The following is a 19,056-nucleotide window of genomic DNA, read 5'->3' on the forward strand; positions in this document are numbered from 1 at the left end:
TGGATAGGACATCCCTCATTTCAGGGCATGATGAGAGGTAGCCAAAACCCTGGCAAGGAATGTGATTCAGTTGCTCCAGTCCTGGGTGGTACTGAGTCACAAGGGGAGTGCTCTCTGTGGCTGGACGGTGGGACTTTGGGAGGCGGTGGGTGATTGAAGAGATAAGGCACTGAAGATCTGTTTTTGTACTAGTTTGAGAGTGTAATTACAGTCTGTGAAGGCCTCAGTGAGAACCCTGCTATATTTTGAGAGGGATTACTTATCACTGCAGAGGCAATGGCCACTTATGGCTAGGCTATTGCGAAGGGACTTCTTGGTGTGAAACAGGAGGCAGCTGTTGAAGTGGAGGTATTGCTGGTGGTTGGTACGTTTGATATGGTCAGAGGTTATGGTGAAACCTTTGAGGTGGAGCCCAACATTGAGGAAGATGGCTTGTGAAACAAATGGGGAAGAAAGTGTTGAGCTTCTGCACGAATGTGGATAGTGTGTCCTCACTTTTGATCCAGATCACGAAGATGACATCAATGAATCTGAGCCAGGTGAGGGGCTTGGGAGTCTTGGTCTTTAGGAAGGCTCTCTTTAGATGGCCCATGAATATGTTGGCATAAGATGGTGCCATTTGAGTGCCCATAGCTGTACACTGGATTTGTTTGTGGGTAATGCCTTTAAAGGAGAAGTAATTGCAGTTGAGGATGCAGTTGGTCGTGGCAACTAGGAAGGAGGTTGTAGGTTTGGAATCTATCAGACATTAGGAAAACTAGTGTGCAACAGCGGTAAGGCCATTGTGGATGATAATGTAAAAGGAGGTGACATCAATAGGGCACCATGTGATAAAGGAACAGGAACTGTGGAGAGTCAGTGGAGGAAATGGTAGATATCTTTTGTATTGGGGGTAGGTTGCAGGTAATGAGCTGCAGGTGTTGGTCTAGGAGAGCAGAAGTTCTCCCAGTGGGGGCACAGCAACTGGCTACAATGGGGGTGTCCTGGGTGCTTGGATTTATGGACTTTGGGAAGCATGTAGATGGTAGGGATGCAGGGAGTGATATGGGTGAGGGGAGAGATGGACTCTGGGGAGAGGTTCTGGGATGTGCATGAGGATTTGAGGAGGGGCTCGAGATCCTACTGGATTTCTGAAATGGGGTCACTGTGGCAGGGTCTGTAGTTGGATGAATCTGACAGCTGGTGTAGTCCTTCTGCCAAATAATGCTTGTGTTCAAAACAACAGTGGTGGAACCTTTGTCAGCATATAGGGTTGTAAGGTCAGAATCTATTTTTAGGTGGTGAATTGTGGATTTTCCTGTGGATGTAAGGTTGGTTTCCATGTTGAATGATTTGCAGAATGACAGTGAGGCAAGGATCGAGGTTAAGAAATTCTGGGAAGTTAACATGGTGTGATTGAGGGCAGTGGGGTTGGATCATTGTTGGAAGGATTCAGGCTGTGTTCAATATTGGATTTTTGTTGAGTCTTGATTCGTAAGATTACTGGTGAGAAAGTGTTTCCAATTTAGGGACCAGGAGAAGGAGAGAAGATCTTTAACAAGTCCTGTGTGATTGAATTTGGGAGTGGGGCAAAAGGTGAACCTTTGGAAAGGACTGATAATTCTGTGGCGCAAAGGCTTTTGAAGGAAAGGTTCATGACTGTGTTTCAGGTCTGTTTAGTTTCTGGATTCTGTATGGTGATGGGAGGAGGTTTTGTGGGTGGGGTAGGTATAGTAGGTCTGTGAGACTGGGTTTGTCAGCTATGAGGGGATATGGGGGAGGTTTGGAGGTTGTTGTAGAGGTGGTTGACAGTGATAGTCCAAGGCAGAAGTAGGAAGTGAATAGGGTGGAGGTGGTATTGTGCATGTTATTCTAGTTCCAGGAGGGCAAGAGAATCAGTGTATGATATGGGAATTTTGGATTGCATAGCAGAAGAATTTTGTGGATGGAGAGGAGATATTGCAAGGTTTGGGCCTGATTGAGATGATTTTGCAGGACTATATTGGTGAGTGCTAAGAACTGGTGGAATCTGAACAGAGGGAAGTCATTGTGGAAGGTAGGGTGGCAGCTGGAGATGGGAAATTTGATATTAAGGCCATTTGGTGGGACGCCATGTGCCAAACAATGCTTGTGTTTAAGCACTGAGTTCTGGCTAGGGATAAGGAAACTTTGCTGTATTGATGCAGATGGGAAGAGCAAGGTTCCATGGCGATGGATAAAAATATGTAAAAATATGTAAATAAGATAGAAATATGTCGAAAAAAATTGGCAAAAATACACCCAAACATGTGAGGAAAAATGACAAAAAGGATGAAACAGATGAAGTAAAGAGAAGTAATATGAAATCTGAGGGAGTAGGCCAATAGTGAAGGCCAAAAACCAACCGTGATTGGAGTGAAGATACAATGAGCTCAAACACAGTCATGAGCCTTTCCTCCAAAAGCCGTAGCTTTAGCCCACAGAAGTATCAGTCCTTTCCAAAGGTCTCACCCTCGAAAATTCTGTCATGCAGGACTTTTTAATGTCCTTACTCCTGCCCTGCTGCCACTCCCTAACCCAGCCTCCTCCTTACTCTCACCACCCAGTCGCCTCTCCTAAATGCACTGCTGCTCAGAGTCTGGTCTCAGCAGCCAGAGACTGTAGTCATGTGTGTGTGAGTTGTATTTGCATCAGTGTATGTATGTATGTCGTCTATTTCTTGCAAAGGCATTGTTAGTTTGAAGCTCACTTTCTGAAAGCCTTTTTTCTGTCAATCTGTGACTCAGCATCTCCACTGTACGGTGAGTAGCAACTGCTCTTTTCATACTATTGTTTAATTTTGGTGCCTTGGGCTCATTCGCGAAATATATTGTCCCCAGTCTTTTGAGAAAGTGCTCTTTGATAGACTACTGACTCATTTATCTTAAGCAGAATTTATTACCTGCCTCTCAGTTTGGTTTTATAAAGGATTTTCCACAGAGATCACAATGTAAGACCTTACAAATGGACAGCTATTAGAGGTAAATAAGAATTGATATCCTTTTGTTATATTTTGTGACTTTCCCAAAGCATTTAATTGCACAAAACACAAATTTCTACTTGCCACATTAAGGTGTTATCATATTATTGGCATCTGTTTTGCCAGTATGGCATCATACCACAACAGAAAGAAGTAGGTCACATTATGAGATTTATCTTAGAATAGGGAAACATAATATTGAATGTGTAAACTCCATTCCATAATTAATGATGCTACTGAAATACTTAAACCAAAAATGTAAAACCAAAAAATGTGATACATTTTCAATAAGCACAGTTGACAGTAATGTAGGTTAAAATGTTCATTTTACTATTATTAACAAATATAGCCCGTGTCATGCAGGATGGCAGTTCCACAGAACAATTGGAAAGCATGGAGGGGATGAGGTTTGTGCATGCATGGCGGCAAAGAGTGAGCAAGGTCCATGTTCCCACAGTGTGTCAGTGCAGACAACAATCAGGTTCATTTGCCTGTAGTACATTGTATTATATATTCAAATCTATGAGAGAATTTAAAAGTTATTTCAATCAGTCATCTACATAAGAGAAATCGTATTTCACATCTTGAGGTTGAGTCCACTGCTCCACAGCAACTGTCTGTGTGATGTCATAAGGCGAGAAAAGCAGATGCAGCTTTGTGAAGACTTCAAGTATAATTGTTCTCAAAATGTAGAAAATGGTTGCAATAATTGCTATTTATTGCAACTTGGTTGTAGGCCCATTATAGGTAGAAATGTAATAAACAGAAAATAAACTTCAGACTCGAACAGAGATCATTATATTCGTTTGACAGCTGCTTCTACTTCATATACTTTTTTTAAATGTATATAATGCATATATGTTGGTGCATGTCACCGCAGTTCAGTGTAAATCACTATGCATAAAAAGAATTAGTGGCAGCAATGACTAGTGCAAAAGAACTATCATAAAAATTGACAGTATGTTGTCATGTTTTTTGGTATCAACAGGCATTATGAATTTAAACTAATTTGTTTGATGTTACTTTGGGAGAACACATTTATGATCCATTGAACAAGCTGACAATTAACCATCTTCTGTGAATAGCTCAATAGAATGCTGATAAATAACATCAAAAATCACCAAATCGTGATTGGTAACCCCCCCTTTCAATTTAAGGCACTTTACAATTCATGCCTTGAGAATGACAGAAGTTTATGTGCCAAAATATTGGATTTTTTGACGTATTTATCTGGCCACATTCTCGCAATTAATTAGAGCATACGACACTCTGGGAAAAGCTTAACTTCTCATTGGGCAATGTGTTGAACATTATAGTCTGAATACTTTATAGGCTACATATTCCTAATCAATAAAAGTAAGGAAGTTCTCATGTACTATGTACGCAGTTGATATGTTGGCAAAAACATTTTTAAACCATGCATCTTTAAAACCAAGAAAGATCATTACTTTACTTTGTTTCAAAGTCTGCATCATAATACCATCTGCTATCTGTGTCCATGTCTGAACCACCTGAAAGTAAATTTAGGATGATAGTTTGAAGGCTTTTAACCATCTTCACCTCCCTGTCAAAGTCGTTTTTCCGAAACTTTTCAGTGTGCCACCCACAGTCTGTCGATACTGAAGGGGGATGCTGTCTATTGCCTCACACACAAGTGTTTCAGTGTCTGGTATGTTGAATGTCATGTTGTTTCCCCATATAGCTTGTAACTTGTGCTCAAATTTATCTTGTTGGTTTATACTGACAGTGATGTGTGGGTAATCACAAAACAGTGTGACCACATTCACATTCAAGAGAGTCAAATTTGTACATTCTGTCACCTGACTTTTATATATTAATGATCTACAGGAGTTGAGCACTAGTCTAGCTTATATTATCCAGAATATTTCTATTTTTCAGCCACAATGCTGTATCCCCTTTCCTAGTGCTCATACTTGTTCATTTTTGAGTAACAGCTGAATGATAACTGACTTCAAAGCAAGGTATGACAAGAATTGTTCAGCGAACAACTTCTTGAAAGTAACAATGTTCATTTCCAAAAGGCAGTCACTGCTGTTATTCTTACACCTGAGTTTACTCTCAGGAATCAAATAAGAAGAAGAGTCAACATGCTGAATAAGTATCTGAGAACCCTTTCCTTTGTGAACTTAAAACTGCCAGTACCATCACTCATTTTCCAGCAGGTAATAATGAAATGATTTTGATTCACCCATATTTCATCAAGGGAATGCACTGTAAAACTTGTACCATGCATCTTTATAAGGGACATGGTTTGTGCTGTCTCTGTGTCACTTTCTTTCAATTAAAAAACTCTCTTCTTAATAGGTTTGAAACCAATGTGTTTGTAAATTATTTGCATTGATGAAGCACTACCTTTGAAGCCAATCTGCTCAGGCATAATTGTAGCAAGTTTTTGTGATGTTTGATATTCCATTCCTATACACATTTCAAACAAGGAGCACTTTAAAATGTCTTTGTCAAAACCATCTGTTTCTGTTACAGGTTTCTTGTGATTTCAGTGCTATCTATGTGACACAAAAATAGATTTTCTTGAGTTTTATAGAAAACTGGCACTTTTTTCTACTATTCTCTTGCCAACACATGCTTCTGCAGCTTGTTTTTGATTCTTCAAAATGTCAAAAATAGAAGTATTGCTTTCAGATGCACATTTGAAAAAGTTATAAATCTAGGACATAAGCCTCCTCGACTGCTTGTGAAGCATCTACATCTACATCTGCATGATTACCCTGCAAATCACAATTAATTACCTGGAAGAGCATTCATCAAACCACCTTCAATCTATTTCTCTACCATTCCCCTCTCAAACAGCATGTGCGAAACACAAACACTTTAATCTTTCCTTGTGAGCTATAATTTCTCTTATTTCATTATGATGATCATTCCTCCCTTTGTAGGTAGGTATTTTCACACTCTGAGGAGAAAGTTGACAACTGAAATTTCATGAGAAGATCCTGTTGCAATGAAAAACACCTTTGTTTTGATTGCCACCACAATTCACATATCATATCCATGGCAGTCTCTCGTCTGTTTTGTGATAATACAAAATGAACTGCCCTTCTTTGAACTTTTTCTATGAACCTTGTGTGCTGTGGATCCCACACAGGACAGCAGTACTCCAGAAGAAGGCAGAAAAGCAAGGTGCAAGTAGTCTCTTTAGTAGGCCTGTTGCATTTTCTAAGTGTTCTACCAATAAATCACAGTCTTTGCTTTGCTATCCATGCAGTGTTAGCCATGTTATCATTGCAGTTTAAGTTATTCATAGTCATAATCTCTAAGTATTTATTTGAATTTATAGCCTTTAGATTTGTGTGTTTTATCCTGCAGCTCGAAATTTTGCGGATTCCTGTTAGTACCGTACTCATGTGGATTTCTTCAGACCTTTTATTATTTATAATCAATTGGCACTTTTCTTGCCATACAGATAGCTTGTCCATGTCTTTTGTAATTTGTTTCAATCATCTGATGACATTATAAGATGGTAAATCACAGCATCATCTGAAAACAGTCAAGAGGGCTACTCAGACTGTCTCCTAAATCATTTATTAGATCAGTAACAGAGGAGTGCCTATAACACTTCCTTGCAAACACCAGATATCACTTCTATTTTATTCAATGATTTTCCATTGATTACTAACACTGTGACCTTTCTGACAGTAAATCATAAATCCAGTCGTACAACTAAGGGTGTGCAATTTAATTAAAGTTGCTTGTGAGGAACTTCACATTCATTGCTGCCACCTGAAATATTCATTTGGAAATCATTCTAAAATATTTACAGATATGCATTCACAGCTATACTGCTCCAAAAAAGTAACATTAACACCTGAATGAATAATTTGATCGCTCTGTGAATGAAACTGCATTGTAGCATAGCAAAGTACTGCAACAGTGTAGCATGTGGGAGAGAGATTCTTGCAGGACAGTTTATAACTTACATCTAGCTGCCCAGAAACAGAATGAATCTTATTGGATGCTTGCAGTCAATCATGAGGTATGCTCTGAATGGCTGAAAATAGGGCTGTCTTTCTATTTTAGTAGCAATATTGATTTAAGATCATGAAAGAAAGTTGTATACGTGGAAGTGATCTGAAGATACCAGAAAGTTTCATTTTGATTACATAATGGTAAGACAGAGATTTTGGAACTAGATTTTAAACTGTAAGACATTTTCAGGGCCAGGTGTGGACTCTGACCACATTGTTGTTGTTATGGTCTTCAGTCGTGAGACTGGTTTGATGCAGCTCTCCATGCTACTCTATCCTGTGCAAGCTTCTTCATCTCCTAGGACTTACTGCAACCTACATCCTTCTGAATCTGCTTAGTGTATTCATCTCTTGGTCTCCCTCTACAATTTTTACCCTCCATGCTGCCTTCCAATGCTAAATTTGTGATCCCTTGATGCCTCAGAACATGTCCTACCAACCAGTCCCTTCTTCTTGTCAAGTTGTGCCACAAACTCCTCTTCTCCCCAATTCTATTCAATACTTCCTCATTAGTTACGTGATCTACCCATCTAATCTTCAGCATTCTTCTGTAACACCACATTTTAAAAGCTTCTATTCTCTTCTTGTCCAAACTATTTTCGTCCATGTTTCACTTCCATACATGGCTACACTCCACTGCCGGCAGCCTTTACATATGACCAGAATTTCTTTAGGTTTTTTGAAATATTATTGATAGTATTCTGCTATGGTAGTCACTGAAGGCATCATGCATTGTTCTCTTGACAGCCAAATGTACTTCATTCAGCAACCCTCTATCTATAGTCCTATGCTTTCTTTTACACTTATTATGCAGTAATCTCTGTTTTTTTAGAAGTTTATTTACAGTGATCATATACCATGCAGGTTCCCTCCAATTATGAACTGTTGTACTGGGTATATGTCCATCCAGCCCATGGTAAACTATTCTTTTAAATGTGAGCCTTTGTTTCTGTATATGCTCCTGCCCCATGCTGAAAGTTTCAGGTTCCTCATTGAGATATGACTCTATTGATATTTTATCTAGTTTACTGAACATATATATATCTTTCTCCTTGTTTTAGTTGTACTTTGTACTCTGGTAATCGTTGTTTCACAACCATGTCATGGTCTCTGAAACCAGTATTGATGTGTAAATCCTGAAAGAGGTCAGGTCTATTTGTTGCCATTAGATCCAATACATTTCCATTATGAGTGGACTCCCTAACTATCTGTTCTAGGTAGCACTAACATAGTGCTAATTTTGCCAGTTAATTGTTGGATGTTTAAAGTCTCCACTGATGAATACAGTATGACTGGGGAGCTTAGGTACAAGTGAACTGAGATTTCCTCTTCAGTTTTCAGTTACATCAAGCACTGACTCTGGTGGACAATAGAAGTATCCAACTATCATTTTATGCCCTCTGATAATATTGCGTCTTGCTCAAACAATCATACATGCAGCTTCAGTTTCTGTCTCGGTGGATCTGAGTTTCTGTCTACTGTGGCAAATACACCACCTCTATTTCCCATTTGCCTGACCCCTCAATATACAATTAAATTTTCCCCAAAATCTCACTGCTATCAATTTCAGGTTGCAGCCAGCTTTCTGTACCTAGTGTCATGCAAGCTTCATTGCTTTTCATGACCACTTCAAACTCTGGCACTTTGTTGCTAATGCTTTGGCAGTTTACATTTAGGATTTTAATACTCTCACCTGTAGGAGGCAACTTTCTCTTTTTCAATAACGAACTCCAACACATGTCATATCTTGTAGATCATCACCGTCCACTTGTAACTTCTGAGATCTTCATGCCACATTTCTTCTTCTAATAATCCACATCACATTGACATTCTGCCATGATATTTAGGCCCAGAGATGTCTGACCATCTTCAGGTGAGTAGACAACTACTGAAGAGCCCAGGTGCATTCATGGTATTTATGCCAAATAATGCATATGCAAAATGTGCTGGAATCACCATTCTCACCTTGCAGTTCAGATTTGCTGTCATGGTCCTCACATTTACTGTTTGTATCACTCAAATCTGCATCACTTGTCGCCAAAATATGAGAAGTCTGCATAGACTTCATATTAACTTTGAGTAGTTTGCAAATTTCCTCCTATGGTAAGCCCTTTGAACTGAAACAAAGTATCAAAAGGAATAAATAAATTCACTTGCCTGTATAACCAAAATAAATAACAATGAATAAATGTATTTTACTTGTTGTTACACTTACCTCTGCATGTTGACGGCTGGAAGAGAGCTTGGAACTATGACAACAGCAGGTTTGCATTGTACTTTCTACAACAAACAAACGCCTCATTGTTTGCAGTTGAGAAAACAAACTGAGAAAGCTAAACAAAGGAATGGGAGCCATTTTAACATTATCAAGTAAGCTTCAACACTGGAATACATTACTACAGTAGTGCAAAATTAAGGTATTGATAAGGTATAAAAACTGCTACTGTAGCACATTTTACAACAGTGTGGCCAGCAGAGGGTTAAAAATTCATACCACTTTTCTAGTGTTTTGTTGCTACTAAAAGTTTTGTGTGTTTATATTCTCTCTTTTATTGCCAATCATAGGCAATGTTCCACCGCCTGTGTTTTCCCGTTCCTGGGGTTTGGCCAAATCTCGTAATGTTTTTCAGATCATTAGCCACTTCTGTGAAATTTGTGATATTTTATTGCCTAATTTCCTAAAGAATTTCTTGCTTGTTGATTTTCAGGTACTGTGGATCATTTGATTTTGTTCTTTTGTTTTTTCTTCTGCTAGGTTGAAGTCTAATTTTTATTTTCAGGAGATGGTGGTCTGACTCAAAAACTCCCTTTCTTGTTTGTATGTTGAATACTTCTTTGGCTTTCTTATTGGGTATAGCAACATAGTCTATCTAAAACTCACTTAAAGGGGGGTTAAGAGATTTACATGTTTTTAATTTGTCTGCAGGTCTAATTAATTTTGTAGTCACGATTTCAAGATCAGTATTTTTGCAACAGTCTAGTAGTCTCTTGGCATTTTTGTTTGCTTGTCATCCATTTGAACTCCTGCTGTTTATCTGAATTTTTTCTCTTTTCCACTGAAATTTTCTAATAGAAGTTTCACACGATATTCAAACATAAAATCTTAGACACTGCCAATGAACTGGCAATCATGATTCAAGACCTCTATTCATGTATCACAAGAAAAAATGGACTACCGGTAACATGCTGACTATGAGAGTACAACCCTTTGGCAGAATGGCCCACTCCATGCATGGAAGAAAATATATAATTTATGAACTGAACATATAGACCTGTATAATGGACTGTATAATTTAAAATATCTGTTTCCTTGTACCTCCTCAAAAGTTTTTACACCATAAATAATATTTGTTAATATGCAGAACTGGAATATCGTATAAGGCATTTTCTGCCTAGTGTAGTACAAGTTGTGAACACCGGTTAATTTTCAAGTTTTTGACTTTGGTACAATAGTTGAAGTTGTGAACTATGGTCATCAAAATGTTGTAATAACTGTAAATATCCTTTCACTTTTCTAACTAGAGTAACTGTTATATCATAAGAGGTGAGAAGGTGTGGTTACAGTATTGATGTACACACCATTTTGTGAGATTTAATTAGTTTGAATTGGAATAGCTAATAGGGCATACCAGTGTAGCCCATATGTATTTGCTTACAGTTCTTATACAGGTAAATGCATGTATGTGTCTAATACACACACCGTTTATAAATGTCACATCAGTTCATGCTGTATCATCACTCAGCATCTCATTAACAGTTGACTTGTCCAATACCAGTTAGTATCTTTGTGCACAAATGATTAAATCATCTTAAAACAATACTATTAACAATACAATACCAATATTACATGTAGAGATATCCCCAAGAATATTAGAGTCCCATCCATAAGGATTATGCTGTCAACACAGTTGCGTATCAGTTTCTTTTGTGACTTATACGTCTAATTGAGTGTTTGGTTAATAAACAAATTCATACACACATCCAAGTATACCAAATTTTTTGTTGCTTACCTATGCAAGATAAGTTTTCAGGCAGCAGTCATCAGTGTGTGTATGGTCAGTATGATCTATAGACAATATAAATATTATTCTCCAGTTTCTTGTCTCAAATACAATATGAAAATATTAGAAGACAAAACATCTTTACATATTTTTTTATTTCCTTTTGACTGTGTTTCTTCTCTGAGTATCTTTATGCTGACCTGATGTCTTATTTTCCTTACCATTGCCCCAGTAATTACTACAGCACCATAATGATAAGAGTTTCTTATAATGGTTCTCTTTTTAATGTTACATTGATAACTATTTCTTTTTTAGGGAGCTGAAGACTTGGACCTCTTGCACCATCAGCTGAAAGCTTGTAAAATGGAAAATGAGCAGCTATTGAGCTTAATCTCTAAGCAAAATGCTGAAATTATAGACCAGAGAAACACATTGTCACAATTAAGTGAATTAAGAGTTCTTGAACTAGAAGGAAAGTCTCTGGAATCTGTGAAGGAAGAGGCACTTTTACTGCAAAATCAATTGCAAGCTGAAAGGTTAAGATTCAAGAGCATGAGAGACTTTCTTCACAGGCTGCAAATAAATACTGAAAATGTTGTGAAAGAAGCAGCACAGGCAGCAGTTAGTGATGATAGGCTTAAAAGAATGGGAGAAGTTCATTTGTTAGAAAATCAGTATAAAGCACAGAAGATGGAAAGTGAAAAGTTATGGAGGCTTATTGCTAGCTTCAAATCTGATATTGAAAAACTGAGGACTGTATTGCCAGATAACATTAGTGAAGTATCAACCACAATTTGTGAACATGGTAGTACTTCAGAGGAAATGCAAAATTTGTGCAATGAACTGATTGCAGCTAAAGAAGAAAATAGGAGACTTCAAGACATTGTGGATAATCTCAGAAGAGGCATTGACACAATGCAGCATAAACTAATAGAAATAAATATTGAAAATGATCATATTCTGATGCAGAATCAGAGGAGTTCACCCATTCTCTCTTCTGGAAGGCATGAAAATGAACAGCTAAAAGTTGAAGCGGATGACTTGACGTCTAGATTGACAAAATTTGTGACAGATTATCCAGAACAAAGCAAGCTATCTGCTGACACAGATAGTATTAAGGAACTGACTAAAGAAGTCAGATGCCTCCATGAGAAATTAATAGTAAATATAACAAACTGCACTGTTGAAACCATCAAGGAAGAAAATTTAAGATTACAGAAACTTCTAACGCAAAGAGAGTCAGAAATTGCAGCACTTAGGGAACATACATCGGAAGAGGATAAGAAATGCACATTATGCACATGTTGTGCTGCTAATGAGAAAATGTTGACGAAATTAGATGAACTAGAAGCTCATTTAATGCCTTTGATGTCAGATATATACAATTTGAGACAGAAAACATCTGCAAAAGGACCACCAACTCATTTCGAAATCCCTATAGAGGTAATTAGTGCATCCAGAAAGATAGATGTAGTTCAAAGTATTGACTCTTTAGATGATGAATCAGGTACAAAGAAACTTTTAAGTCATCTTGCAGCTGAAAATGAATTACTAAAGAAACACCTCGAAAGAAGGACTACATATACCCCTGAAATAATGCATCAGCTGCAAGAAGAAAAAGAGTTACTCGAAAAACAACTTAAATCTACAACCCAAATTAGGCAAAGTATCGCCAAGAAATCAATCAGATTTGCAGAGAAACCTGTGGACATAATTCAAATACCACAGCAACAAAGTGTTGATATACCACATATTGCTGAAGTAGCTCAAAAGAGTTTTGGAACACCCATTGCAGATGATGAAGAGGAAAGGATGATTAATGAACTGACAAATGTAATTGAATTGTTGAAAAAACAGCTTAATGATGCAAATAAAACAATGAGTCAGCTACAAGAAGAAAATGAATTACTCAAAAATCAGCCTGCTACTGCAGAAGTAGATAATGAAAGGATTTTTAATGAATTGAGAAATCACACTGAATCATTGCAAAAGCAGCTTAGAGATGCAACTGAAACAATGTTTCAGCTACGAGAAGAGAATGAATTGCTCAAAAAACGACGAAAAACAACCAGAATAATGGAAAGTGTTCCAGTAGAAATAATCAAATATGTAGAGAAACCTGTGGAAGGAATTAAAGCATCACAGCAACCATCTATTGATATAGCACATATTGTCGAAGTAGCTCAAAAGAGTGTTGGAACATCCATTGCAGAAGATGAAGAGGAAAGGATGATTGATGAACTGACAAATGTAATTGAATTGTTGAAAAAACAGCTTAATGATGCAAATAAAACAATGAGTCAGCTACAAGAAGAAAATGAATTACTCAAAAATCAGCCTGCTACTGCAGAAGTAGACAATGAAAGGATTTTTAATGAATTGAGAAATCACACTGAATCATTGCAAAAGCAGCTTAGTGATGCAACTGAAACAATGGTTCAGCTACGAGAAGAGAATGAATTACTCAAAAAACGACGAAAAACAACCAGAATAATGGAAAGTGTTCCAGTAGAAATAATCAAATATGTAGAGAAACCTGTGGAAGTAATTAAAGAATCACAGCAACCAACTATTGATATAGCACATATTGTTGAAGTAGCTCAAAAGAGTGTTGGAACATCCATTGCAGAAGATGAAGATGAAATGATGATTAATGAACTGACAAATGTAATTGAATTGTTGAAAAAGCAGCTTAATGATGCAACTAAAACAATGAGTCAGCTACAAGAAGAAAATGAATTACTCAAAAATCAGCCTGCTACTGCAGAAGTAGACAATGAAAGGATTTTGAATGAATTGAAAAATCACACTGAATCATTGCAAAAGCAGCTTAGTGATGCAACTGAAACAATGGTTCAGCTACGAGAAGAGAATGAATTACTCAAAAAACGACGAAAAACAACCAGAATAATGGAAGTAGCTCAAAAAAGTGTTGGAACATCCATTGCAGAAGGTGATGATGAAAGGATCATTAATGAACTGACAAATGTAATTGAATTGTTGAAAAATGAACTTAGTGATGCAACTAAAACAATGACACAACTACAAGAAGAAAATGAATTACTCAAAAATCAGCCTGCTATTGCAGAAGTGGACAATGAAAGGATTTTGAATGAATTGAGAACTCGCACTGACTCATTGCAAAAGCAGCTTAGTGATGCAACTGAAACAATGGTTCATCTACGAGAAGAGAATGAATTACTCAAAAAACGACGAAAAACAACCCAAATAATGGAAGTAGCTCAAAAAAGTGTTGGAACATCCATTGCAGAAGGTGATGATGAAAGAATCATTAATGAACTGACAAATGTAATTGAATTGTTGAAAAATGAGCTTAGTGATGCAACTAAAACAATGAGTCAACTACAAGAAGAAAATGAATTACTCAAAAATCAGCCTGCTATTGCAGAAGTGGACAACGAAAGGATTTTGAATGAAGTGAGAATTCGCACTGACTCATTGCAAAAGCAGCTTAGTGTTGCAACTGAAACAATGGTTCATCTACGAGAAGAGAATGAATTACTCAAAAAACGACGAAAAACAACCCGAATAATGGAAGTAGCTCAAAAGAGTGTTGGAACATCCATTGCAGAAGATGATGATGATAGAATCATTAATGAACTGACAAATGTAATTGAATTGTTGAAAAATGAGCTTAGTGATGCAACTAAAACAATGAGTCAACTACAAGAAGAAAATGAATTACTCAAAAATCAGCCTGCTATTGCAGAAGTGGACAATGAAAGGATTTTGAATGAAGTGAGAATTCGCACTGACTCATTGCAAAAGCAGCTTAGTGTTGCAACTGAAACAATGGTTCATCTACGAGAAGAGAATGAATTACTCAAAAAACGACGAAAAACAACCCGAATAATGGAAGTAGCTCAAAAGAGTGTTGGAACATCCATTGCAGAAGGTGATGATGATAGAATCATTAATGAACTGACAAATGTAATTGAATTGTTGAAAAATGAGCTTAGTGATGCAACTAAAACAATGAGTCAACTACAAGAAGAAAATGAATTACTCAAAAATCAGCCTGCTATTGCAGAAGTGGACAATGAAAGGATTTTGAAGGAAGTGAGAACTCGCACTGACTCATTGCAAAAGCAGCTTAGTGTTGCAACTGAAACAATGGTTCATCTACGAGAAGAGAATGAATTACTCAAAAAACGACGAAAAACAACCCGAATAATGGAAGTAGCTCAAAAGAGTGTTGGAACATCCATTGCAGAAGGTGATGATGATAGAATCATTAATGAACTGACAAATGTAATTGAATTGTTGAAAAATGAGCTTAGTGATGCAACTAAAACAATGAGTCAGCTACAAGAAGAAAATGAATTACTCAAAAATCAGCCTGCTATTGCAGAAGTGGACAATGAAAGGATTTTGAAGGAATTGAGAACTCGCACTGAATCATTGCAAAAGCAGCTTAGTGATGCAACTGAAACAATGGTTCAGCTACGAGAAGAGAATGAATTACTCAAAAAACGACGAAAAACAACCAGAATAATGGAAAGTGTTCCAGTAGAAATAATCAAATACGTAGAGAAACCTGTTGAAGTAATTAAAGCACCACAGCAACAAACTGTTGATATAGCACATATTGCTGAAGTAGCTCAAAAGAGTGTTGGATCATCCATTGCAGAAGGTGATGATGAAAAGATCATTAATGAACTGACAAATGTAATTGAAGTGCTGAAAAATGAGCTTAGTGATGCAACTAAAACAATGAGTCAGTTACAAGAAGAAAATGAATTACTCAAAAATCAGCCTGCTATTGCAGAAGTGGACAATGAAAGGATTTTGAAGGAATTGAGAACTCGCACTGAATCATTGCAAAAGCAGCTTAGTGATGCAACTGAAACAATGGTTCAGCTACGAGAAGAGAATGAATTACTCAAAAAACGACGAAAAACAACCAGAATAATGGAAAGTGTTCCAGTAGAAATAATCAAATACGTAGAGAAACCTGTTGAAGTAATTAAAGCACCACAGCAACAAACTGTTGATGTAGCACATATTGCTGAAGTAGCTCAAAAGAGTGTTGGATCATCCATTGCAGAAGGTGATGATGAAAAGATCATTAATGAACTGACAAATGTAATTGAAGTGCTGAAAAATGAGCTTAGTGATGCAACTAAAACAATGAGTCAGTTACAAGAAGAAAATGAATTACTCAAAAATCAGCCTGCTATTGCAGAAGTGGACAATGAAAGGATTTTGAAGGAATTCAGAACTCGCACTGAATCATTGCGAAAGCAGCTTAGTGATGCAACTGAATCATTGCAAAAGCAGCTTAGTGATGCAACTGAAGCAATGATGCAGCTACAAGAAGAGAATGAATTACTCAAAAAACGACGAAAAACAACCAGAATAATGGAAAGTGTTCCAGTAGAAACAATCAAATATGTAGAGAAACCTGTGGAAGTAATTAAAGCACCACAGCAACAGAGTCTGGAAATACCACATGTTGCTGAAGTAGCACCAGATGTAGACACTGGAAGGATCTTTAATGAACAGAGAAATCAGATTGAATCATTGGAAAAGCAGCTTAGTGATGCAATTGAAAGAATGAGTCACCTACAAGAAGAGAATGAATTACTCAAAAAACAATTAGATACAACACAAATTAAGGAAAGTGTTCCTAAAGAAATCATCAAATATGTAGAGAAACCTGTGGAAGTAATTAAAGCACCGCAGCAACAAAATGTTGAAATACAAGGTATTTCTAAAGTGGAACAACTGACTGGTGGAACATCTACTGCAGAAGCAGAAAGTGAAAGCACTCTTGATGAACTGAGAAGTCAAATTGAGTCATTGCAAAAGCAGCTTAGTGATGCAAATAACATGATTAAAAGTCTTGAAAGTACCCTTAATGAACTGAGAAACGAAAATGAATCATTGAAAAATCAGTTAAGTAGTTCGAATGCCAAGGTACTAGAGCTTGAGGATATAATTAGAAAGCTTACAGATGGAAATGATGCTCTTAAATCAATGCAAATTAAAGATGAAATATCAGCATCAGTAAAACAAATTCCTGCTGACAAAATCATGGAGACTGTTCCACAGGTATTGGCAGCTTCAGAACCATCCTCTGTAGAGCCTGAAAGTGGAATGGTCATCAGACAGCTCAAAACAGAGAATGAGTCATTGAGGAAAGATCTTGAGGATGCAAGAAAGGCCTTACATACGACAAGTGATGATGAAAGTGAATATGAGAAAACTATTACTGAGCTCAGAACTGAAAATGAGCGACTACTACAAGAAATCGAAGAGGCAAGAGTGAAGCGTCAAAGAGATCCAGATAGCACAAAAATTATTAATCAGATGAATCAAGAAAATGAAATGTTGAGAAAACAGGTTGAAGATCTAAAAACGGCTCATGCTAGACGATCTACTGTAGGCACTATTAGTGATAAAGCATTTGAACAATTAATGAAAGATAATGAAGCATTGAGACAAAGGCTTGAAAATGCAAGAGCGAGCATAGGCCTGCAGCCCACAAGTGTAACACATGAAGCAGATGTTGTTCAACTAAGAATAGACAATGAAATATTGAGAAAACAGCTTGAAGATGCACGAAAATTGGCACAGAGTAGTCAAGAACAAGTTTTGTCTGCTGAAACTGATGACACACAAATTATCGATCAGTTAAGGGAAGAGAATGAATTTTTGAAGAGGAGGCTTGAGTCCTTAACTGATATTACAAGCAGCAGTGCAAAAGAAGTTGTGAAGTACGTGGAAAAACCTGTGGAAATAATTAAAACAGACATAGATAGTGAAAAAATTATTAATGAACTAAGAAATCAGAATGAGTCACTACAAAATGAACTTAAAGATGCAAATACCGTTAGAAGGGAACTTGAAGAGGAAGTCAGGAAGTTCAAAGATGGAAAACAGACACCATTACTCCAAACAGAGCAAATTGCATCATTTGATGAAAAAAGCAGAGAGAAAGAGATGAGTCAGCTTATGGAAGATAACAAGTTATTGAACAAACAACTTCTTGATGCAACAAGTACAATTGAAGAACTTACAGTGAATGTCACTAATCTCAAAGATGAAATCCAGAGACTTCAATCTCGAAAAATATCTGATCTGCCATCGGTAGTAGAGGACCATACCCAAGAATTTCAGAAACTGGAGGCTGAACTACAAGCTCTCAGAGATGAAAACAGACGTCTGCATAGAGACAATGAAAAGCTTACATTAGAAGTAGAGAATCTGACAGAAGAGCAAATCCCATCTGCAGTTGCACTGTGGAAAACTGAAGAGAAACAACTGGAAACAGTTGTAGATGAGCAAAAGCGGCGCATTACTACTCTACTTTCAAAAATGGGCAAGAAAGAACATCCAGGAGAGGTCGCTGCCTGGACACGTGAGAGGGAACATCTCCTAGATACAATTAGGCAGCTGACAAAAGAAGCAAAAGAAGCAAAAGAGGCATATGAAGAGAAAGAAGAAATGGAAGATGTAAGTTTTGCCATCCTCTTTTCATTCAGATTAAGATTCAGATTCTTTATTAGTCATTCAGCATTATTACATGCAATAGACTTCGTCAGTTCACTTAACCTATTAATTTTACAAAATAAATTTTTACATATTTAAGTTGATATTGGGCATTTCTAAAAATTCTTCTAATGAATAGAATGGATTAGTTAACAAGAAGTTATGAACATTGTCTTTAAATAATTTGTCAGGCTTGATTGACCCATTTTTAGACAATTTGTTATATACTTTAATTGCCATATACTTATGACTATTGTTAGGTTCATTCAGTTGATTATTTATATATATTTATATTTAAAAAAAAATTAAAAAAATCTCTTATCACACTATTGTACAGGAAATAGATAATGAAGAAAGTATCACATAAGAATTGGACTGACAGTTTATATGAAGTGATCAATCAAGTGCTCAGTCTCTAGATTTGATCTAGATATTTTCTGTTAAGAACAGATATCTGAAGCTAGGTAGTTTTGGGTTATCAGTAGTACCTCTGAACGGATTACCAAAGGATATCATCTCTGCACTTTTTAGTATTTGGACATTTTTATTGTGATAGGTG

General features: G+C 36.9%; 1 protein-coding gene across 1 annotated transcript; it reads left to right on the forward strand.

Annotated features, from left to right (window-relative positions):
• Positions 1–11,233: 11,233 nt before the first annotated feature.
• LOC126250054 (putative leucine-rich repeat-containing protein DDB_G0290503) lies at positions 11,234–18,596 on the forward strand. Its single transcript, XM_049951531.1, has 3 exons — positions 11,234–11,242; positions 11,298–17,264; positions 17,349–18,596. The coding sequence occupies exons 1-3, from the start codon at positions 11,234–11,236 to the stop codon at positions 18,594–18,596; spliced, it is 7,224 nt and encodes a 2,407-aa protein (XP_049807488.1).
• Positions 18,597–19,056: the final 460 nt, after the last annotated feature.

The sequence above is a fragment of the Schistocerca nitens genome, chromosome 1 (genome assembly GCF_023898315.1).
Source record: "Schistocerca nitens isolate TAMUIC-IGC-003100 chromosome 1, iqSchNite1.1, whole genome shotgun sequence".
NCBI classification, from domain to species: Eukaryota; Metazoa; Arthropoda; class Insecta; order Orthoptera; family Acrididae; genus Schistocerca; species Schistocerca nitens.